General features: G+C 49.7%; 5 protein-coding genes across 5 annotated transcripts; 4 read left to right on the plus strand and 1 right to left on the minus strand.

Annotated features, from left to right (window-relative positions):
- The first annotated feature begins 1235 nt into the window (after nucleotides 1-1235).
- EV420DRAFT_150978 (uncharacterized protein) lies at nucleotides 1236-2236 on the plus strand. The gene is made up of 3 exons (XM_060471479.1): nucleotides 1236-1540; nucleotides 1764-1813; nucleotides 1869-2236. Exons 1-3 carry the CDS (start codon nucleotides 1271-1273, stop codon nucleotides 2149-2151), a joined length of 603 nt encoding a protein of 200 aa, XP_060322819.1. The 5' UTR covers nucleotides 1236-1270; the 3' UTR covers nucleotides 2152-2236.
- On the plus strand, nucleotides 2186-2591 carry EV420DRAFT_1651585 (uncharacterized protein; the record flags this gene model as incomplete). The annotated part of the gene is made up of 2 exons (XM_060478572.1): nucleotides 2186-2261; nucleotides 2290-2591. 2 exons carry the CDS (start codon nucleotides 2186-2188, stop codon nucleotides 2589-2591), a joined length of 378 nt encoding a protein of 125 aa, XP_060322820.1.
- A 1257-nt stretch (nucleotides 2592-3848) lies between these two features.
- EV420DRAFT_150996 (uncharacterized protein) lies at nucleotides 3849-6952 on the minus strand. The gene is made up of 7 exons (XM_060471486.1): nucleotides 6419-6952; nucleotides 6278-6366; nucleotides 6044-6217; nucleotides 5398-5986; nucleotides 4993-5339; nucleotides 4091-4943; nucleotides 3849-4040 (listed from the first exon to the last, which is right to left on the minus strand). The coding sequence occupies exons 1-7, from the start codon at nucleotides 6814-6816 to the stop codon at nucleotides 3989-3991; spliced, it is 2502 nt and encodes an 833-aa protein (XP_060322821.1). The 5' UTR covers nucleotides 6817-6952; the 3' UTR covers nucleotides 3849-3988.
- Nucleotides 6953-9906: 2954 nt separating this feature from the next.
- Nucleotides 9907-11280, plus strand: EV420DRAFT_1651587 (uncharacterized protein; the record flags this gene model as incomplete). Its single annotated transcript, XM_060478573.1, has 4 exons — nucleotides 9907-10349; nucleotides 10398-10486; nucleotides 10546-10725; nucleotides 10784-11280. 4 exons carry the CDS (start codon nucleotides 9907-9909, stop codon nucleotides 11278-11280), a joined length of 1209 nt encoding a protein of 402 aa, XP_060322822.1.
- Nucleotides 11281-19478: 8198 nt separating this feature from the next.
- EV420DRAFT_1666495 (ankyrin repeat-containing domain protein) lies at nucleotides 19479-21632 on the plus strand (the record flags this gene model as incomplete). The annotated part of the gene is made up of 5 exons (XM_060478985.1): nucleotides 19479-19588; nucleotides 19639-19866; nucleotides 20022-20062; nucleotides 20201-20372; nucleotides 20432-21632. 5 exons carry the CDS (start codon nucleotides 19479-19481, stop codon nucleotides 21603-21605), a joined length of 1725 nt encoding a protein of 574 aa, XP_060322823.1. The 3' UTR covers nucleotides 21606-21632.
- Nucleotides 21633-22693: the final 1061 nt, after the last annotated feature.

The raw sequence follows: 22693 nt of genomic DNA on the forward strand, positions 1-22693 counted from the left end.
TCATTCGAGGAAATGAAATAGCCCTTGTACGAGTCGTGTCTATGGGGTTGGAAAACTACGTCTCGTATTTGGAAAAACTGGGCTGCGAGAATGATGAACAGAGTGATGTTTGATAGTGAGGTTGTCTTCGAAAGTTTCGGTGGTGTGGATCAAGGGAACGAAGGAGGCAAGGGATGAAGAAGAGACATGCAAAGATGTCTCGCGTAGTACTGATGACGGGAACGGGTCCCCACCAACAAACGAGGACGCGTCAAAAAATACTGCTAGCCAACGGTCTCTCCTTGGAGTCGTTGGAGTGTTCCGGAAACGTTGAGCTTCTCGACAGCCCTTTCTTAGATGAAGATGAGCAGGCTACCTGGGGCACTAGTCATGCCAATAATATTTCAGCGAGATGCGAATAGTGAACATACCCAAGACTCATACAACTAAGAACGTTCTCCAGCTGAACCTTGCACAGAACATCGGGAACTCTTAGCATGGTCAGCTCTCTTCACTGACCTCCCCTCCTGTCCCTCTCTTCGCCCATAAAAAGCTAAATTCCGCGCCGACCTCTCTTCCAGGCCATTTTCTGCTCAAAATTAACATGTTGACGTGTCGTCTATGTGAACCAAGTTCCAGAGTCGTTGAAGTTGAGAGGCCGCCATTGTTAGGGATGCAGAGTTGAGAATAGACTTGGGTACAAGGGAATGGTGCTGAGATTTCCAATGAACAGGCTCTCCTTGGAGTTGGTGTTCGGGTTGCCGAAGGAGCTGCTCTGGTCGTACGTCTTGACAGTCTTCTTCTCGGCGAATGACTATCACGATCTGTATACGAAAGTCGCGTAAGTGCAGGCCCAACGAGATGACGACGGCGGACATACGCAACACACGGGATGATGGGGGTTTTCGGAGAAAGGTCCCTTCCATCCGTCAGCCAGACACAATGTCGACTGCCCCTCCCTTCCTCCCAGCCCATCTCCGTCGCATTGACATGTCTTCCGGGTACCGTTCAAGCTGGGAAGCCGCTATTCCAGGAGGTACAAAGTGAGAAATTTCCGCACCCGGTAATTGTTGACGAAGGAAATGGCTTCTGTAAGCGCGCGCGTCTTAGCATCTGAGAAATTTTCTCTAGTCTAAGCAAACATGCCAGAATGTTAACGATTTTGAGGGGCTTCACGGGCGCGCCTGCCGAGTCGAAGCAGAGTCCTCGGTGATGGGAGACGAAAAGGGAGTTTGAACTTACTCGCCGGGTTCGGTCCGGCTCATTTCTCAGATCTCAGCCACGGTCCACTATGTCCACCCAACCGGCGTTTCCTAAATCACCTAGTAATGATACCTTCGATATACCCAAACCGGTTCCAGCAAGTCCGACTGGATTGGCTAACATTCTCTTGACGGATTCTAGATGTTTTGCCATCCTTTTTTTATTCTTTGCGCTTTCCGTTCACACTGCACATCTCTTCTCTATTATTGGCTTCTCTGACGAACGAGCTGCGCGCGCTGTGTTTGGCGCTGTCTTCAACGAGTGGGCCAAGGTTCTCATGAATGGACGGTACTCTGAGGTGAGTTTTTGGGCCGTGTGTTACGGTAGTTGTTAATCAGCTCGAAGCCATTGGCGTCGTATGGTTCTGTGCACTATGTCAGGCAGTGCGAAGAAGAGGTCCTCCTGCTCGATAACATAGGAGGATGCGAACCTGATCAGTGACCGCCACCATCTTTTTCTTCCTTGTTTTGTTCAGAGCCGCCTCATCCTAATATCCTGATTTCTGAGCTTCCACACTTCAGGAAACGGCGAAAAGTCTTACTCCGGACGTTATGGGGCTATCTATGTCATCGTACGACTTGTTTCGCGATTCTTCATCGCGTAACTGCAACTAATTTTTTTCTCAGCCGCCGACTGCCGGACAAGCTCTCCTCATCCATCGATTTATTGACCGACGACCAAGTCAAAGTGCTTATCGATGTAGCAGTAAGCCGCAACGATGTGGTCGGGATCAGACACAACCCAGGTATCAGCTGGATGCCTGCCACGGCACGGAGAATCGCCCCAGACGCTGTCGCGAAGAAATGCGATCCTCACGGTCGATGTCCATCCGCATTCCAAAGGTCCGGCGCACTCTTCCTATGTACGAGAAAGAATCATTGTCAGGCTGTTATTCGATGTGGCTCGTGATGGACTTCATCGACGGCGATGTAATGGAGACGACATGGCCACAGATGAGCTGGTGGAATCGCTTATGGACTATATGGAAGCTGCGGAAATCCATCCGGGAACTGCATCATGTTCCCGTTCCCTGACCCAACGTCCCAGGCCCATTCGATTCCACTGATAAGGCTTTGGCATGCAGCGGATATTATTTCTCCGAAACCGGGGCGGGACCTTTCGAGTCGTACAGTGCCATGGCGGACTGGTTCGACCACCTCCGCTACTCCCTCCTCGTAGACCTGCATATGAACTACGGGAGTTTCAAACCACATCTGTATCCCATGTTCGACGCTTCCCATCCTCCAGTTCTATGCCATATGGATCTTAATATGCGTAATATTATCGTGGACAAGAGGGGCGACGTTTGGTTAGTCGACTGGGGCATGGCCGGCGCGTTCCCTCCATAGTTTGAGTACGCGAACATGGTTTTATTTGCAAGGGCAGTCATAAAAGAATGCCGTTTACCAAAATCATGGCTGTTTTTCGTGCTTTTTGTTGCTGGTAATTATCAGTGGTACGAGGCGGAGTATCTTCATCGTCTGGAATATGCGTTTGGAAGATCGTGGCTTGATCATCCGAAAGGATATTTTGAGCGGTTGGGGTCGGATATCACGCTTCGACGGGCTTGTTGAGATAGCTGTTCAACAGGCCGCACAGTTTCAGTCAAAGCTGTCATTGAACGGAATCATGCCTTCAGAGGTACCACGATCGTTTGCTCTGCCATCATCACTGATAACCGTACTTTTCTTTCTCTCTTCCTATTATCAAGAACTATCGTTTGCAGGATACGTTCCGAGAGCAGATACATCTAATTGAGCCTGTGTGTATAGTACCCCCCCGCTGTCGAAGAAAAAGATAGTGTTCACTACACGGATGGCGGAGAAGACGTGCATGGAATATATGAAGTCTACCACGATAGTCTGGAAAGCTTCAGCATGATGCACTGTTTCTCACGGAACCAGAGATAGCGTCTTCCTTCCCTCTTCGGGACTACTGTTCTGCGATACATCCCAGCTCTTGTTGATAGAGATCATCTTTCATTGTCGAACACCTACGACTCCTTTCGACGTTGCCAGAGAAGTCGGTACAGCACGCTGCTCACTCTGGATAACTCGCTCCCAAGTGCGGCGTTGTGTTGACCAAGTCATCGGGCTCGAGCTTGAAAAATGTCGATTCTATCCAAGACTCCATATCCGAGCTAGAGAGATGGTCCTCTTCCAGTCTTTTCGACGGCATTTGTCCCGCCATGTGAAAGGGCTCCGATTCGTGAACGCACTGATTGTCGCGGCCAGACCTGAAGCAGCGGATTCGGAGGGTCGAGCATGCCCTTTGAGAGGTTCGGCGCAGGATAGATGATGGAATGGAGGGGATGTATGAGCCTTTGGGCGGAGCTGTGAGAAAAGCATGCGGAGGCGTGAGAAGGAGTGCGAGACGCAAACCAGTCCTCTGTGGAGGTTAGAGAGCGATATCTGGATGCGAGTTCGAAGCCTTCACTGCTTTCATATCTCAAGATCTCATGGCTCATCTCCCCGCCACCACGTTTACCTCATCCTTTTGATCGCCCCATCCTTTCGCCTTCGTTTTCTACGGCATCAGCTTCCTTCGTACCATCCGAGCGCCTGCTAATGACACTTGAAAACAGCAAGGCTCAGTTTACGCATTGTTTCTTTCATGAAGGTCCTACGGCCGAAGTCGAACTGTACACATGTAAAAGGATCGTTTGCTATCTCGTATCTATTTATCGCATATCTGACTTGTGCTATTCTCTTCCCTGTCCTTATTTACACGAATCTGCTCTTGAATTTCAGGGACGATACTCTGCAATGTGGAGATTTGAACGACTCATGTTCGATATCCTTGACGCCATAGATTAGCAAAGATTGGAGAAAAGAGATAATCGGCAAACCTGGATCCGAGATACACTACAGACCATTCATCGCCATCTCCCCGCTCGAGAAACATCTTCACAATGTCGTCTCGGCCCATCCTTTTGGCAAGCATAAGCGGAGTCTCATCTAGGATCCGGATAGAGGTGTCGATTCCAGGTTGACGAAGCAAGAGCTTAACCACTCCAACGTGGTCACCAAGAACGGCTGCTGATAGCGCCGTGGGTCCATCGGGAGGCAAGAAGTTCAATGACTCCATGCGTTGGGACTTGAGAAGCATCTTGACAGTTCGTTCGTGTCCATTCGAAGCCGCCGCAACAAGGGGTGTGCAAAACGTGGGATGAGCATCCTTGACTTCAATACCATTTTGATAGTGGCGAAGACATGTGACTTTGTTCGCCTGGTTCATGTCCACGTCATCTCGCGACAGTAATAGTTTCACTACGCTGATCTGCCCTGCGTGTGCGGCGACACACAAGGTGTTTTCGTGCTGCGGATCAACCCCTCGATCCAATAGGATCTGCATGACATGGACCAAACCATGATGAGCAGCAAACCAAGCAAGAGTGCGTGGTATTTCAGGTTCCGAGTCTGGTGGTTGTTCGAATGACAGAGCGATTTGTGTACGAATCTCTAGGAAGGTGAGGATCTCTTCTTCCACGGATCCTCGAGCGCATTTCCTAGCATGAACCGCCCAGTGATTTGACGCGTACTTGAGGAAGGGATATTTTGCGGAGATATCAGAGAGAAGGACGTTTGGAGAGCGAAATACGTCGAATGACATGTAGGTTAGACACAGGCGTGTGATATGTTCGTGGATGCCTGCGAATTTTCCGGCTTGCTGAGAGAGAATGTACTCGCGGAAGGTAGGGTCTAGCAAATCATTCAGGAAAGAGAGAAACTGAGATGAGGACTAACTCACGTGCGAACCTGACATACTCTTCGCCATCAACGACGACAAGCCCGACACAAGCACTTGAGATAAGGTCGAAATCGAGGATTTTATGGCGGTTAAGCTTCTTCGTTCCTACTTGCACGGCCAATGCATACTGTAGTTCCAGGATCGTTAGGGGCCGCTGGGAAAAGGCGACCAAGCCGAATATTTTATAGGCGAGGGTCTTCTCGGTCTCGGACTGATGTTCGGCCCTTTCCAACAAATGCGCATACGTGCTTGCGATGGCTTCTGGAAGCTTATGGAGCTTCTCAATGAGGTCGCCACGATCTTCGCTATGGGCGAGTAAACTCAGATGCGCGTCTGCTAGGAGAAACCTACAGAAACACAACGGTGTTAGTGACTGAAAGGAAATCAATAGGATATAAATCCTACATGCCCTGGGCCTTCTCCACGACCATAGCGAGTATGTTCTGGCGCAGGGCGTCGCAGTCCCTAACAAAAATACGGAGACGGTCATTATCACGAAGCCTACTCATCACCAATTTCCGGATGTCGCCGTCGTCTGCTCGAATAGGCAACTCTTCATCTTCCTGAAACAGCCGTTGGATGGCTGGTTTGTTTCTCGAAGTGACGAGTAGACGGACTCTGTTCCCGAATGACTTCAAAGCGGAAACTAACTCTTTCTGATTGTCAACGAATTCATCGAAGGCGTCAAAGATGATATACACGTAAGGATAGCCTTCCAGATGGAGAGAAAGATCCTCCATGAGTTCACCGAGGGAAAGATCCATTGCACCTTTGAGGCTCCTGGTGTGCATGGATTCAAGAGAGGAAGAGAGCTCGTTCTGTGTGTATATCAACTGCTTTAGCAGGGAACGAATTATATCGGGCACGGTCTTGGCGTCCGAGGTTTGGTAGTCCCCGAAGACACGAAGGACGGGGATGTATTCTTTGGAAAACTCGGTCCGTTCGCACAAATGAGCGACAACAACGGAGGCGAGGACTGTCTTTCCGGTGCCTGCTACGAAATTCATGAGTTTGTGCAAATACGCTTAGGGGAGTCTGGCCTGAGACTCACGATCGCCAGGACACCACAAAGTGGAGGATTTTGCGGTACCATCAAGCCAACTCGTAAACTGGGGTGCCTCGAGGAACCATTGTCCGGTACCCGCAACATGTTGTTTCAGCTTGCCGCGTTGAATGGAACTGTAGTCTAGAGGACTGAGCCAAGCGGCTACCTCGGCTCTTTTGTCTGTGATGTATGTATGCATCAGTATACAATCCAAACTGGAGTTTTCAAGAATGAACATACCCCTCTGTCTACTCATAGCAACATCTCGAATAGCGTCTACTTTGCCCTCAAGGTCGCATAGCTTTTGCTGAACATTGAGAGAGAATGCGCTGTATACCAAATTTAGCCTCTGAGGTGTCAAGCATAGTAAGAATCACTTACAGGGCCTCGTGCTGGCCAACGACATCCATGACCAACGACCCGATATCCTCAACCTTCCTCAAATCCTCTTGCGCTCTCTCTTCAGCAAATGACCACTGGAGCCTCGGCGCCACCCTTTTCCACCACAGCGAGGTAACCTTCAGATCCTTCTCGATTCCAGCAAGTAATCCACTAAGCTCTTTGAAAGGGTCGTTCAATTGCTGTAATATCATCAGCCACGGGTCGCCTGCGGTCGATAGCGACGTGATTATTTTCACGGTAGACAGGTGGATCTCCATATGCCGTAGCTCCCTCATGAGCTCGTTGCGTTCTTTAGGCGCGTCTTGTACATCCTTGAGATACTTGATGACTGTGCGAGACTTTTGGATAAGGGCAGTAATGGATGCGATTTCTACCATGGTGTTGCCGTTTGAGTCTCAAGTCGCAAAGAGTCTTAGATGTTCCGCCCTTTAGCACGGCCACCCTACGGATCCCCCAGAACGAGTAATTGTGCATCCGGTCATGTACATCACGGTGTCGCCCTATGGTATCCATCAATTCCGCATGAAAAATGTTCCTCCTTGGAACCTCTGCAAGGTGAGGCGACGCATCCGGGAGGAACCCTTGCTTCTTGGCGACATTCTCGATAAAGATGGGCAACAACTATTGAAAAGTCATTTCAAAGGCTATAGATAAAATGAACCTCAACACGAATTCAGTGCGAGGAGCATAGCGGAACGTACCTGCAATGCCCTTCTCAGCCTACACTAAGCACGCACGGCACCGAATCCTGTCTACCTTCCAAATCATCTCTCCTGTATTTTTCCAAGGCGCGTCAGCATGCAGAAGAGGGTTGGGTGAGGGAGAGAACGAATGTGGTCGACAAGTTTCAAACTTTGTCGCGACCGGCCTATGCGGCTTTGGACTCACGTGGCGGCTATGCTGAAGGACCGCGGCGGACCGGTCCTTCTCCCGAAATCGTTGATTCCTACTTGCCCACAAGCCGCGTCTACTTAGTGTTCAGCCATCTGAAGGGACCGAGAACAAAGCATTCATCTATCGTGAGCGGGGATCGAAACTCTCCTTCCATCTCTCTACTATCTACTATCATCGAAGACTCGACTTGCGCACACACGGCCTTTCTCTCAATCTCCTACATTCACCATATATCTGTCTCGCGAAAGCTTCGCTCGACTGACGATATGCAGAAATTCTTCCATCTTCAATCTCGACTCTGGCAATTTGAACGATGCTCGGATCCTGGCTCGTGAGGCCGAAAGGACACCATGTTCATTTTGGGTGGAGGTAGGATTCAAGGTGGAGAGCGGGAGGGGAGGGACGTGTCTGTGACTGTGGGATGACAAGGGACGAGTGAAGGAGGCTGACAGTCCGGAGGCCCTCTGAGGGCAGTCATCGTCCTGAGGGGTGTGATTTCGCTGAATGGCGCCGCTAGCTCTAATGCTACTGGTTTGGCGGTCTAAAACCTCCATAAGAGCTTATTTCAGCCTGGAGGCTCACACTGCAATGCAATGCAAGATACCCCTCGGAGCCTAGCCTGGGCTGCACAGAAGATTCCGAGTCACCGAACCCACTGCACCACCATCACACCAGAATTCGGATCCTTCCAACCAGCACTCAAAAGCCCTGTATTTGTACATCCCGATAGTGGCGACGATTCGACGGGAACGACTCTTAGAATCTGGATTCACGCGGATGACGCGTCACCGTGACAGCTTTAGAGGAGGAAACTGGGAGCAACAGAATTCGGCATCATTCTACGACTTCTTCTACGTGAGTATGTCCACGATATGAGTCCCGTGGAACTCGTACTAACATCACTTTTATATGCAGTTCATAATGGTTAAAGAAGATTATCAAAAGCACGAGTACTTCACACACGTTGCAAGTGGTGAGCCCTCAGCGGCCCACAAGACATTCCTCCGCGTTCGCGTCAGCTACTCCGTTCTTCGCGCTTCTCTTCCTCCATTCCCTCAGTATAATCCTCCACCAACTACTGCAATGAAAATTTTGCTGACATGAAAACTTTCAGCTCTATGTGAAAGTCGATGTACTGAAGAACGACGATTACATCAACTAGTATGGAGTCAACCCGACAGGGAATGCAACCATCGCTTATCCATATACTATAACACGGCTCCATGTTAGTTTGATCGATTACCTCCCAATTACTTACTAAACTTTTGCCGAATAGATCTCTCGACCTCATAAAAGTCATCCGGACCATGGATACTCTGCGGAGGGTGGGGTGATTAAGACGTGGGTGCATGTGAATAGGAAGGAGACGCGAGGGTAGGCTCCCTTACAACCCATTCCCAGATCATGATCATCGAGCCGTACATTTCTTTATCGTTACATGAGTTCAGGAAAGACTGAATTATTTACGTGCAGATTTTGTATGGCGCATAGACCTTTATTGGGTACAACCAGAAAGCCGTGTCCCGATACCCAACATCTCGCTTCACGATTTCGAGAACTTGTGATCTTTGTTTCGTTATCAAGTAAGCTGGCCAGTCGCCGTAACTCCTGCCGTGGATTCGCTAAGTGTGAAAATACTCAGTTCTATGTGGCGCATGGAAGCTGCACTGAAGAACAATGATACAACGTCGAGAGATCGGCTCGCACAGAATGGACGCGATAGGAAGTCTCTACCATAATTCATCTCCGTGTTAGTTCGATCTTTTACCTTCTAATCGCTTATTGACCTCTCGCCAAATTGGCCCCCTGACCTCACGGTAGTCATCGCCCCTTCCTTTTCAAACAACTTGCAGTGTCCGTTGGGATGTCAAGCATGCTCAGAATTTCAGTCGGGGAGCTGGGGTCTGCACTACATCCCAGGCACTTTCTCAAAATGATGCCCATGATGCACCTTCCGATACCCGTATTTCGCAGACCGCATCACCTCTGTTTCAACGTAACGATGATGAAAGCCAAGTACCATGATCATATCACAGCGTTACATTCGGCATGATCGCTCCAAATCAATAACCAAACCACGACATGTTTTCTCGGAGCTTTTTTGATCTCGACCGGATGATCTCCAGTTCCTCGGATACCCATAGAACTCCTGCAATGGAACTACTGCCGCTAGTCTCGTCCCGTCGAGTATTTCTCTAGAAATAGCATGGCTAGATGAAGATGTCGCCGGGTATACGTTAGGATGGGTTCGCGATCTCGACTGGTATGTTAGAATAGGTTCGTGTTCCCACAAACATTTTGTCTAGTCTTGACTTAAGCACCTGCCGTTCTAGTATGTGGCATCGATAAAGCCTCGAATCTTATGTTATATTCGGATCCTGGCCTAATATCCAGTCAAAGTTAGTACAGAACACGGATGATGATGGGAAATGCCGTCAACACGTATCTATATGCTGCGATTATCGCACAACGCCATTGATCCGGTTCCTGTAAGGCTGTGGCTTCGATTTCAACCACAAGGCCATAGCGCCTTGCGACCTGTCTGCTTACAACCTTGCTCTTCACCACCAACCATGTCAGAGGTCATAGGAGCCGCTTCGTCCGTTACCGCCGTCATCAATAACATCATTACTCTCATCAGCTATGTTAAGGACGTATCCAACGCACCTGAAGAAATGATCCAGATCTCGAAGGAGCTAGAGTATCTGAGGATCTATCTGACCGCCATAAAAGAGCTCATGTCGCTGTCGCCCGAAAATGACCCGTGGCTAGAGACATTGAAGCGGTTGTTCCCACCTCCGGACGATGCTCGAGACGATGTCCCGGGCGGTCTTTTCAAAGAGCTTACGGAGTTATTCAAGGAACTCGATAAAAAGCTGGTCATTGATCCGCCTCAGTGGAAGAAAGTGAAAAAGAGGCTGCTTTGGACGCTTACCAAAACGAGCGTGGAAGAGGATCTGCAGAAGATCGAACGTTTCAAGACCTTGGTCATGAGCGCTGTGCAGCTCGACGACGTGTAAGTGACTCCTTCGTTCAACTCTCGGAGGCTAAGTTTGGTATACAGCAAGTTATCTCATGCAATTAAAGACATGGTCGCAGACCTCAAGGGCACGTTCGATGGTTTCATACGAAAGACGGAGCAGTTACAGATGAGTGCGTGTATCGTCAAGATTCATTGTTGTGCTGAACATTGATGCATGTGTACCTCGCAGGAACAGAGGATGCGGAAATGGAAAAATGGCTTACTGCAGGCTATGTGGATTACAAGTCTATTCAAGAGCAAACACTAAAAAAGTGCACTGAAGGCACCGGACAGCGGTTTCTTACTTCCCCAGTCTTTCTGAACTGGAAAGATGGTCCTTCGGCGACTTGCCTGTGGTGTCCTGGCCAACGTGAGTTCTACGTTCTTGTTCAGCTCTGTTGGAGGCTTGAAGCTGACGTATCCTATAGCTGGTGCCGGAAAGTCGGTTCTAGCCTCCATCATTGTTGAAGATTTAGAAACACTGGTCAGTCCGAGAAAGGCACTTGTTCTGTGCATTTTTTGTGACTATGAAGAGCCAGCTACGACCCAAACCATCGTCTGCAGTCTCTTGAAACAAACAATCCAATCTCAGGGGCTTTCTTCCCACTCCAAATCTGTCTACATCGAAGAGTGTGTCAATAATGGTAGAAGACAGCCGTCGGACCTCACACTTTCAGACACACTTTCAAAACAGCTGAGATCGTATAAGGGTCATGTCTACATTGTCCTGGATGCGTTGGATGAGTTCAATGACGATGATGGAGGGCAAGGACAGCTGATCGATACATTGAGGTCGTTAGGGGATAATGTCCGTGTTAGCGACCGATTTCACAAACAAGATCAAACAACTCAGCGTGACTCGCACTTCGGTCAGGCGCTGTATGTTGTCCGCAGGTTTGCGTTAAGGAGGCTATCGCTTAGTTGAGCAAGAGGGAGTTCAGACTAAGTTATCGGGTGAATAAACTTTAGTTCGAGACTGAGGTTTAAGACCTGCAGTCGGGCTACTTAAATACAGTTTGGGTCGTGCTAAATATACTACAAGTGTCTGCAACGGTGCGTTAAACACACAAGACCCACATGGTGAATGCGATCAGGTCCGGAGAACTAGCATAGCAGGATTACGATGGAGACGATAAGATAAGATAAAGCGTGAGATCGTAATATTACCCCCCTGTTAAGGCAGTCGTCCCGACTGCGACATAACTTGGTTTCGGAAGATAGGCTCCTATAAGAGAGGGCGCATTTGGTTTTATCAGGTATTCTTGAATTGCCTGTACCAAGGGGTGGTCCGTTTCCGACTCGGTTACTGATTCATGTTCGGACCAAGAGTCGGATTCGTCTTTGTTTTCCCACCACTCCGCTGGAGGTCGAGTGATAAATGAGACTTGTTCGAAGTCCTCGATAGCGTCTCTTGCGTTATCTAGGTCTTGTTCATCTACCCAGGAATTTTCCTCCCTTGGGTATCCCTTCCATTTGACGAGGTATTCGATTCCGGTGCCGCGCCTTCTTCCCCTTCCTCTTGCCCTTTCTCTTCTGTCCACAATTTCTTCCACTTCATATTGTTCCTGTCCGTCTATGAGGTCCGGTGGTGGCGGCAAAGGCTGTACTTGGATTGGGAACTCCGGCGGATGGTATGGGGTGAGGAGTTTCTCATTGAAACGATCGTGGATTTTCCAAGCTGGGGGGAGGCGTAATTTATATGCTGAAGCGCCATGTTTGGATAGCACTTTGAACGGCCCAACTTGTTTGTCGCCCAGCTTCTTCATTGGTCGCGGAAGGCTGAGGTTTGTGGAGTCCAGCCATACCTTGTCCCCTGGTTGATATTCCACCGCCGGTAATTGGTGCTTGTCGTATTGTCGTTTCATGATTTCCGCTGCCTTCTCTAATGCTTTAGCCGTTTGTTCATGGATCTTTTGGATTTCAGCCACAAATTCTCTAGCGGCTGGGTTGGTACCTTCTTTGATCGTCAGCGGGGCTAGGTGTGGTTTTTGTCCATGGTTGATTTCAAACGGCGAATAACCGGTCGCAGAGTGTTTGTGGTTGTTGTGTTGGAAAGCTGCGAGAGGTAGCCATTCGCTCCAGTCATTCTGTCGGTGATTGATAAATATGTGGAGATACTTTTCAATCTCCTGGTTTGCCCGTTCCGTCTGTCCATCGGTTTGGGGATGATAGGCCGTAGAAGGGTTTCCTTGTATGTGTAGCATGTCATACAGCTCCTTCATGAATTTTGATACAAACTGGGGTCCCTGATCCGAGATCACCTTTTGAGGCATTCCATGCTTTGCCCATACGTGGTCTCGCAGGATTTTAGCCCATCCTGCTGAGGTTAGCTCGGTCGAACATGGCACCGGGATGACTTCTTTTGAGAACCGATCCACTATCATGAGGATGGCATTGTACCCATTTGAGTCGGGTAATTCGCCTATCATGTCCACCGTGATATGTTCCCATGGTCGAGAAGGTACAGCGTGTGGGTGTAGTGGCGCTCTGCGACGTTGGGTGTTTGTCTTGGTGCGCTGGCAGGCTTCACAACCCTTCACGTACCGTTCTACATCGCCTTTTAGTTTCGGCCACCAGTATTCTCGTTGTACGAGTTCCTTGGTTTTTTCTATTCCAGGATGTCCAGCGGTAATGTGATCGTGGTGGATGGCGATGAGCTCTCCTCGCAGCTTGGCGTCTCGAGGTACGTATAACCGTCCATCGTAGTGCATTAGGCCGTCTTCTTGGGTCACTCCTCGGGGGTGATGAAGGGATGCTTCGATCCCTTTGTCCCACTTGGTAATGTCCCTTAGGGCTGTTCGAATGCACTTATGGATTTCTTCTTCTCCTGGCATGACTAAAGCTCTGAACATTTCTGGTTTGAGCATTATCATTTCCTTGTTGTCTTCCCCTCCTTGATCGTGGTCTGCTCTCCTGGATAGTAGGTTGGCTTTCTTGTTTGCCGTTCCTGGTTTGTGGTGCAGCGTAAAGTGGTATTCCGCTAACTCCGTTACCCATCGGGCTTGCCTTCGGTTGAGCTTTTGGGGTTTGCGGAAATACTGTAGGTTTTGATGATCCGTCCAGATCTCAAATTCCTGATAGGCACCCATCAAGTAGTGTCTCCAATCCTCGAGGGCCAACATGATTGCCAGGAGCTCTTTGTCGTAAATTTCATAATTTCGCTCCGTGACTGTTAGGGCTTTGGATAGGAACGCTACTGGCCTCCATTTTCCTTCCTGTTCTTGGGATAGGACTGCCCCTATCGCTCCTTCGCTTGCGTCTGCTTCTACGCGGTATTTGCCCATTCGTGTGGGTATGGCTAGTACCACCTCTTCAGCTAGCTTTCTTTTGATTTCCTGGAACGTGCTTTCCTGAGCTGTTCCCCATTTCCATTCCGTTTTTCCCGTTAGTTGAGTTAGGGGTCGTACATGCTTGCTGTAATCTCAGATAAATCTTCGGTAGAAGTTGGTGAAGCCTAAAAACAATTGTAGTTCTCGTTTTTTGGTGGGCTGAGGCCATTCCGTGATTCCCTTGACTTTTACAGGGTCCATGCGTATCGATCCTTGACTGATGATTACTCCGAGGTATTCGGTTTCCAATACCTCAAACTTGCATTTTTCCGCTTTTAGGAATAAATTGTTTGCGCGTAGGATGGCTAGAACCTCGCGTACCACTGTTTGATGCTTGTCTTTGTCTTTGGTGCAGATTAGGATGTCATCCAGGTATACAGTGACATCTCCTCTTGCAATCTGCTCCTTGAACAAGTCGTTCATCATCCACTGGAATGTGGCCGGAGAGTTGGTGAGTCCGAAGAACATCACCAAGGGTTCAAACAGTCCCCTATTGGTTCGGAAGGCTGCCTTCCATTCGTCTCCTCCTTTGATCCGTACATTGTTATATCCCCACCGTACGTCCAGCTTCGTGAAGTATTTGGCGTCCTTGAGTTGATCCATCAATTCCCCGATGAGCGGTAAGGGGTAGCGGTTCTTGATGGTCATCTCATTCAGCTTTCTGTAATCCTGTACGGGTCTAAGTTTTCCGTCCTTCTTTTTGACGAAGAAGAATGGTGATGCCATGGGTGATTTGGAGGGCCTAATCCTTCCTGATTCTAGGTTTTCGTCTAGGAATTTATCCAGTTCTTCCTGCTCGGCCGGATTGAGAGGATAGACCTTGCAGTCTAGACTGGCCTGAGCATTAGGGATTAGCTCAATGGCGTGGTCCCAGGGCTTGCGAGGGGGCAGTTCGTCGAAGTTCTCTTTGGCAAAGACGTCTCGGAACTCCCGGTATGGTTCTGGTACTATTTCTTCAAACGTCTTGGCCCCCTTGGCTTGGTTTGCTTTGGCAGCTAATTCGTTAGCTTTGCTCCCCATGGCTCGTACATGTAAGGCTTCCTGAAAGTCTATGACCAGGATGGTATCTCCCTCTTCTATCTCGGTTCCCCATTGCTGCTCCGGATCTTCGTCGGGAAGGCGAAAAGGTATCTGGCGACAGGCGCACCTGGCTAACGTTACGGCTCCCGTTTTCCAGTCGATGATGGGATTATGCCGCTTGAGCCAGTCATGTCCCAGGAACAGGGGTACGTTTCCTAGATCCACGACGGCTAGGTCGATTTTTTCATGATGGTCCCCAATTGTCATTCGGAGCTCTACTACTTCTGTGATATCTCCTCCCTTGTTTCGACTCCCATCCACGTTGTATACCGCCTGTGCTTTTGGCAGTTTTACCGTGTTCATTTGTTGTTCTTGTACGAACGTTCGGTTTATACAGCTTCCGGTGCAGCCACTGTCGACTAGAGCGTCGACAGCGTGTACCTGTCCGGTGTCTAGGGTCTCGAGTTGTACTCAAACGTTGACGCTCCTTCCCCTTCCTCCTCGAATGTATTGCGGAGGTGCACACAGGTTCTGCATGTTTTGCAAGCATTGTTCCCGCTGTCGGTAGGTTTCTTTAGAAGATCCGAGTAGGTCTACTACAAGGTCTTCGTCCACCTCGATGAGTCGTCGGGGGTGTACCCACATCCGAAGGGTGGCGAGTCTGCCGTCCATGGTTTTTTCCTGCCTCATTTTTCTTCGCACCCATTCCGCGCTGTGGGGCTTAAGCCACCCTTTGTCCCATTTGTCGTTGTAGTATTCCTCTTCTAGGTCGGTGACTTTGTAGTCTTCTGGGTACTCCTCAGTGTGGATCACCGGGTCTTCCCCTTGTGACTTAAGACTTTGTTGATAGCTATAGTCGTCTTCCTCATCGAGCACTTCTTCCAGGGAAACAGGTTTTTTATTACAAATGGGAGTTTCACATAATGGTCCCACCGACCCGCCCACCGAGAGACACGAGCTCCCGGTGCCATTATGTGTTAGCGATGACGAGGGGAGACGTACCGTGATTGGAGGGGAAATGATGATGTCCCCGGTCGTCTGGACTGTTGTTTGCGGGGCGGCATTTTTCTTGCTGGGGATTCGCGTTCCCTCTTGCGGCTCCGTCGGGTCAGGGTAGTTGGCCGCATAGGGCAGGTGCGTACGTTCCGCCTTCAGGCGAGGCCCTGCATCGTTCCGCTCCCGCCTGGAGGCGCCTTTGCCCACTACTGGCTCGGCCGCTCTTCCTCCGTTTTCTGCGCCGGTACCTACCCTCCACGGAGCGATGTTGACTTTGATCCCGGGTATCCCGCCACCTTGCACAGCCTGCGCTGCTTGTGCTTTCGCACCGGTGGCCAAGGAGCTTGAATGGGGTTCTCCTTCGAGCACGGTGGAAATCCCCTGTACACCGTTTCTTTTATGCGACTTGATAATTTCATTTTGTGATAGCGTGAAAGATTTGTCATTGCCTCGAGGTACTACATGCGGTACATTAGTCCGACCTGCGGGATTCTGTGACGCACCACTAGATGAAATTGTGTCCTTTGCCGACGCGCGTTTGTCGCTTATGCCGCCAGCTCGTCTTTTACCTCCTCGACCTTTGACGCAGAGGCCTCTCCTTCTTCGTCCTTCAATACTTGCTGGTACATTGCGCGGATTTGGGCATGCGAGAACTTGGGCTGGTGCTTGACGAGCCACGTACTTTCGTCTTTGGGGCACTTGTTGTCTTGCTTCCGATGACCCTTGTGGCCGCAGCAGAAGCATCACCCTTTGCAGAGACGATCTATCTCCATGGGTTGACCTTGGCCCCCATACGTGGTGCCCGTTCCTGTCTTCTTGTCACCCTGGGAATTCCCGGAGCTGCCGGCTTTTCCCGTTCCCTTGTTCTGTTGTCCCTGCGTTCCCTGGCTTCTGCCGGCATCTTCCGCTAGTCCCACACGATAGTTGTAGTCCATCTGTTCTACCCGGAACTTCCACTCGGCATAGGTGCATGGAAGCGCTGTTCCCGTGGCGTGTATGGCGGTCTTTACGTTTTTGCGGATTGCCGGTTTGAGTATTTCGATCATGTACTCCTCATTGTGACGTTTTCCGGACTCTTTTGCTAATCGCTCGAAGTCGCGGAAGAACCCTTTCGCCGATTTGTACGTGTTCTGACGGAGGCGTTTGAACTCCTGTAGCTTGAGTTCTACTTCCGCGTCGGTTCGGAACTGATCTTCTATGATTTGTCTGAAAACATGCCATGCAGGGTATCGCAGGTATCCGCATGTTTCATCATAGTATTTGTCTCGGGCATGATTCCACCAGTGCAAGGCCTCGTCGGTGAGTCGGAATGTGCAGAACACCACCCGGTTAGGGTTCTGTCCATGCGCATTCATAGTGAATTGTTGGGGAAATACGTTGAAATAGTCTTCACACTGGTTGAGGAACCGGTCTATGTCGTTGGACTCCCCCTTGAACTTCTCGGGGGGATCTGCGAGTTGCGGTTTCACCTGTCCCCACGGATTCGTGTTGGCCACCCCTACGATGAAGGGTGGCGGCGTATTCGGTGGTTGTACGGGGTCAGCGGGGATAGGGATTGCTGCCGGTCGTGGTAATGATCGTAATGCCGGGTTATGATGTGGGGTTAATGGGTCTTGTGGCGCAGGAGCTGGTGCTGCGGGTTGTACTGGTGCCGCAGCCCCCGCGCTTCCTGGGGTTCCTGTGGCTGCAAATAGCCAGCTGGGGTCGACGTACCCTGTCCTTTTGAGGATTGATAGGTGGCTCAAGTCCACTGTGCTTCCGCTCGACGTTTCTGATGGTGCTGGCACCTGGTACCTCTCTCCGGGGTCCGTGTAGTCATCCGGATGTACTTGGTTCCACAGGGTGTTGGTGTGAAAAATTGTTTCTCGGTAAATTACTTGGGCCCCGATCTGGGAATTCTTTTCCTTCTGGAAGTACCTTCCTTGCGGTGAACTGTTCCATGACAGTTCCCGTGGTAACTTCCTTTCAATCCATCGCAGCATTTCCAAGTATGTCATATTTTCTAGCTCGGCCTCAGTAGGCTCTCGAACTAGATCCTTCCACGAATTCTGGGATAACGTCCTCTTCTCCGTATTCTCCGACCCTATGCTGCTGCTGTAGATCGAAGTCTGCCCTATTCCAGGGTTCTCGTAGATTTCGCCTTCTTCTAAGTCCGATAGGTCAGACTCGCTCGAAAGGCTCCGTGCTTCCCGTGACGATATGGTTCCAGTTTCTGACGATTCGGGCCCACTCATTGACCCTGAGAATGACCTGATCGAAGTCGGGTCTTCGGGGTCGATCCCATACCCAGGGTGCGATGTAAGGGACTGGGGCTGCATGGGGGTGCTCTGGTGCGAGCAGATAGATTGCGTAGGGAGTGACGGAGGCAGGGGGCTGGATTCCTTCGTACATGAGCCAGGCATCGGCGTAGTCCTGTGTTTGTCTGCATATATCGCAGCTGGCGTCTGCATCGTAGGTGGGGCCACATCGGTCAAGCTCGGTAGTGGCTTCCCCGGCCCTATCGTTGATGATGATTGGGGTGTTGGGACACATGACGAGCTGAAGGTAGCTTCCTTCGTCGTCTGAAGAGTCATCGCGGGCGTAGTAGTAGCCCCAGGTTTCTCCTCTGGAGTCCAACCTGGGAGGTGACCAGTTGTTGCGTGGCCCTGGGAGCTCGTCGCTGTCACTGTCCTCCTCTGTATTGCTGCCTTCTTCATCTGAACTGCTTCCAGTTCCATCTTCAGCCTCTCCTCCTTCTCCCAGATGATATCTAAGCCCTCTTTGATAGAGGCGTTGTCCGTATGAATCATATCCAGGGTTGGCGGCTGAGTTTTCTGTTGAGGTGGGGGAAGGGGCGTTCCAGGGATCACTTCCTTCGCTTTCCCCTTCGCTTTCTTCTTCGGTAATGGGAGAGAGAACACGCTGGTCCATCCCTTGTTCGTAGACTCCTCGCTCTTCTTCTTCTTCAACGACTGGGCCTCTTTGTGCGGGCCATCCTTCCACCTCGGTGTTGGACTCGTTGGACTCGTCTGAGTCGGAGTCTTCTGTGATCCACTCATCGCTGTTGACGAAGATGAAGTGGATGAAAGGTGCAGGTCGATCGTCGACGTAGTCGGGAGGGGGTGTGTGCGGTCGTCCAACCTCCGGGTTGGAGGCTTCGACGGGGAGAGTTTCTTCGGAGACTGGCTCCTGGTTTCGTCGGTGCTCGTATCCATATAGGAATGCGAGGTAGGCTATGGCAATAAAGCCTTGGAGTCCAAAGAGGTCGGTGAGGTACTGTTCGATAGGGTTCATTCGTTACTGTTTGTCAACGTGGTTGTTGATGAAGAGTAGGAAAGTCTCAAACTAATTGTTAGCGACCGATTTCACAAACAAGATCAAACAACTCAGCGTGACTCGCACTTCAGTCAGGCGCTGTATGTTGTCCGCAGGTTTGCGTTAAGGAGGCTATCGCTTAGTTGAGCGAGAGGGAGTTCAGACTAAGTTATCGGGTGAAGAAACTTTAGTTCGAGACTGAGGTTTAAGACCTGCAGTCGGGCTACTTAAATACAGTTTGGGTCGTGCTAAATATACTACAAGTGTCTGCAACGGTGCGTTAAACACACAAGACCCACATGGTGAATGCGATCAGGTCCGGAGAACTAGCATAGCAGGATTACGATGGAGACGATAAGATAAGATAAAGCATGAGATCGTAATAGTCCGTCTCCTTGTGACATCGAGAATCTTCGACAAGATAAGACTGCTGTTTGAGAAAGATACAAAGTTGGATATTCGAGCCGCTGATGAGGATATCGACATGTTTGTTACGAAAAGGCTCTCCCGAGGTGACCTTGCCAATCTCATTGGCAAAGACGATGCTCTGCGCAAAGAGATATGCACTGGAGTCACGACAAAGGCTGATGGCATGTACGTTACCCATGTAGTCGCATCTTTACACCCACTGACCAAGTATGCAGGTTCCTTCTGGCAAAGCTACATGTGGATCTACTGGCCCAGACTATAAGTCGCGGTAGGCTCCGAGAAGAACTGGGTAAACTGCCAAAAACAATAAATGGCATGTTTGATAAGGCACTTACTGAGAGAGTGAATAAGCAGGGAGATGATAAGAAAAATCTTGCGCATGCGATTAGGGATGTGCACCGTATCCGTAGTATGGTGGTTACGTACGGTGTATACGGATACGGGTCCGTATCGTGGATGACTTTAACGACCCAAAATACAGCCGTATTCATACGGTTTGAATACGGTCATTGAGGAAGGGACAGAGAACTATCTTATTCCATAAAGGTCAGTACCTATGACCTAAAAGAAGCATATAGTACTCACACTTTGGCACCAGATATCCATCGTCGTCGTCAAAGTGTCCGTATACGGACAACGGTACGGACACGGTACGGATATGACATCAACCGTACCGTACTGTGGCCAATAATTTTTATACGGTCTACGGTCGTATTGCTACGGTCGTATCCGTAACGGTACGGTGCACATCCCTACATGCGATATTTGGCTGGGTAGCCTTTGCCAGGCGCCCTTTGACTGTGTTGGAGCTGTGGCATGCATTGGCTTTGCAATGGGGTACAGAACCCTTTGAGCCCGACAACCTCTGTGACATTAACATTTTGGGAAATGTCTGTGCTGGACTTGTTGTCATGGACGGGACATACAGAAGCTCAGGTCCTTTTCAAAAGTCAGCGCCTACAATGAGATTCGTGCATAAGTGTTAAGAATCTAATCCTTCCCGCATAGGCTGAAGATGAATTTGCTAGATTATACAGTGCAGGAGTATTTTATATCTCAACAAGACAGACTTTTCCCTGACATCCAAAAGCAAATTACACTCACCTGCCTGATGTATATGCGTAACCCTGCCCTTCACATATTCCAACCACTCCCACCGAAACCCAATTCCAGGGCCAATTCCGGGGCCAATTGCATACATTGTCATAGGTTCCGTGGCATTCATGACCAAAAATTAATTGAAGAGTATCCGTTCCTCGCCTACTCACCTGTTTTCTGGGTATATCACGCTCACGGAGCAGTGGAACGTTTGTTGGAAGATGAAATCATTGCATTCCTCAGTGTAGCACGTCATAGACAAGTTGCAAACACTTTCCGAAAGGCAACATCGAATCCCGGCCCAGACTACACGGCACTTCACTCTGCAGTGCATTATGGTTTGGTGCACATCATGAAGGTTCTTCTGGACCGAAGAAGGCCCGATCCTCATGAACCTGAGGCAGTGAAACTGCTCCTGTCACGAGGCGATGTCGACTTCAATCAGGCTGACCCGGAGACAGGACGTACACCACTCATGGAGGCAGCACGTGAAGGTCATGAAGAGATGGTCAAGGCGATCTTGGACTTCAGAGAGTCAGCATTATTCCGTACCATTTATGATGCTCATCAAGGAGTATTTGGGACCTTGCCTGCGACAACTGGTATCAATGCTGCTTTGAATAACAAAGGAGCCGATTCCCCACTTCCCATTGCTATGCATTATACCCGGTCTGACACACCCTTGGGACGAGTTGATCCAGATGCCCAGTCACCTTTGACGCAATGGACACCCTTATTTTATGCCGCAGAATCTGGGCACCCAAATATCATTGAGATGCTATTACAGACAGGTCAGGTTGATGTGAATAGGAGGGACCACGAGGGACATACCGCCCTTATGGTTGCGGCTTATTACGGAAGAACATCAGCTGTCAAAGCCTTACTGGCAAGCGCAAGAATTGATATTATGGCAAAAGACGATAGTGGTATGACTGCATACTATCATGCAGGTCGTGGTAGATGGTCAGGGGGGGATCATGAGACGGTAGTAGTACTTCTCGAAGAAAAAGGAGCTGTGGTTAAGGATGGTGATTATCAACCTACCTATCTGACGACTGCCTACCTTCCCAATGGGCAATTATAGCGTAAAGTAGATGTTACGACATCTCAGTACCATTGTTTAAGGGGGGGGGGGGGGGGGCAGTGGCTATTGTTTGTATAAAACATTCATCTCGATATCTTGTTAGCATCATATATTTGGCCCTAGAGTAAGTCTCTGAGCTATCCTGATTTCTTGTCAAGGTCGAGTAATTAGAGGCGGGGCAGGGCACTGGTCAGGGCTATTCAGGCAGTCGTGGTGGACCCAGGTGAGATCAAGCACTCTTTCCGTCTCCCCCACTATGCAACGACTCTTGCATACACCCACAAAACCCCTCTCAAATTCCAGTATTCTTCATTTGCCTAGCAAATTTTTTTGCTCGACTGAAGACACACAAGCAAACAAAAGTTCTTCTCTCAATCAAGATTTCTTGATGCCGAGATTCCTCAATTTGCAGCCCCAACGGTGGTGGCTCCTCAACTTGAACAACGCTGGGGCTTGGTTCGCATAGACGTCACACCAACGTTGAGCGGAGGATGGTATGGGAGGCGGGGGTGGCTGTGGTTGGGAAGAGAGCGACGCGTCGGCGACTGTAGGATGTAGAGGATCAGTCGTGGAGAGCTCAAGGATATCAGTGACTCGGAAGATGGCTGACCGTGCCGAGAGCGGTTGTTGCCCTATATATAAGGGGTGCCGGCTTGCACTCGACCAAAAGAAGTCTACTGCGACTTCTAAATTTCACGGGTGTGGCAAGCAGATTCTAGCATTAGGTCTCCTGCTCGGGGGTATGTCTACCATCCTCTTATTGAGGCTATTTTAATTAGTAAGTCGTAATACAGCAGCCTAGCCACCTTGGTTGAGAAGGTCATCAAGGAACATATATCGCTGTTACATTCCAATGATTCCGAGGAGAAGGCCTTCACAACATCTCCTTGACATGCCGCCATATCCTCGTTTGTTGATATCGGCAGCCCTCGCCAGCATTACAAGAAATCCGTTCACGCTCAAGTCACTTTTCCTCTGCAGTCTAACCGCAATGTTGGGGCTTGATAGCGAATCCTGAGTATCGTGACTACCGGTAAGCGAGCCATCGGTTTGGTTAACAGCTACCTAACTAATATATTCCTCAGGTA

This window comes from Desarmillaria tabescens, assembly GCF_030435595.1.
Source record: "Desarmillaria tabescens strain CCBAS 213 chromosome Unknown EV420scaffold_101, whole genome shotgun sequence".
Classification (NCBI taxonomy): domain Eukaryota; kingdom Fungi; phylum Basidiomycota; class Agaricomycetes; order Agaricales; family Physalacriaceae; genus Desarmillaria; species Desarmillaria tabescens.

Excerpts from the sequence above, each read along its gene's own strand:
- EV420DRAFT_150978 (XM_060471479.1), top strand. The coding sequence starts at position 1,271 with ATGTCCACCCAACCGGCGTTTCCTAAATCACCTAGTAATGATACCTTC. Across the intron at positions 1,541-1,763 it reads TGAATGGACGGTACTCTGAG|GAAACGGCGAAAAGTCTTAC; the intron begins GTGAGTTTTTGG and ends TCCACACTTCAG. Across the intron at positions 1,814-1,868 it reads ATGGGGCTATCTATGTCATC|CCGCCGACTGCCGGACAAGC; the intron begins GTACGACTTGTT and ends TTTTTTTCTCAG.
- EV420DRAFT_150996 (XM_060471486.1), bottom strand. The coding sequence starts at position 6,816 with ATGGTAGAAATCGCATCCATTACTGCCCTTATCCAAAAGTCTCGCACA. Across the intron at positions 6,367-6,418 it reads GTTGGCCAGCACGAGGCCCT|CGCATTCTCTCTCAATGTTC; the intron begins GTAAGTGATTCT and ends TTTGGTATACAG. Across the intron at positions 5,340-5,397 it reads GTGGAGAAGGCCCAGGGCAT|GTTTCTCCTAGCAGACGCGC; the intron begins GTAGGATTTATA and ends GTGTTTCTGTAG.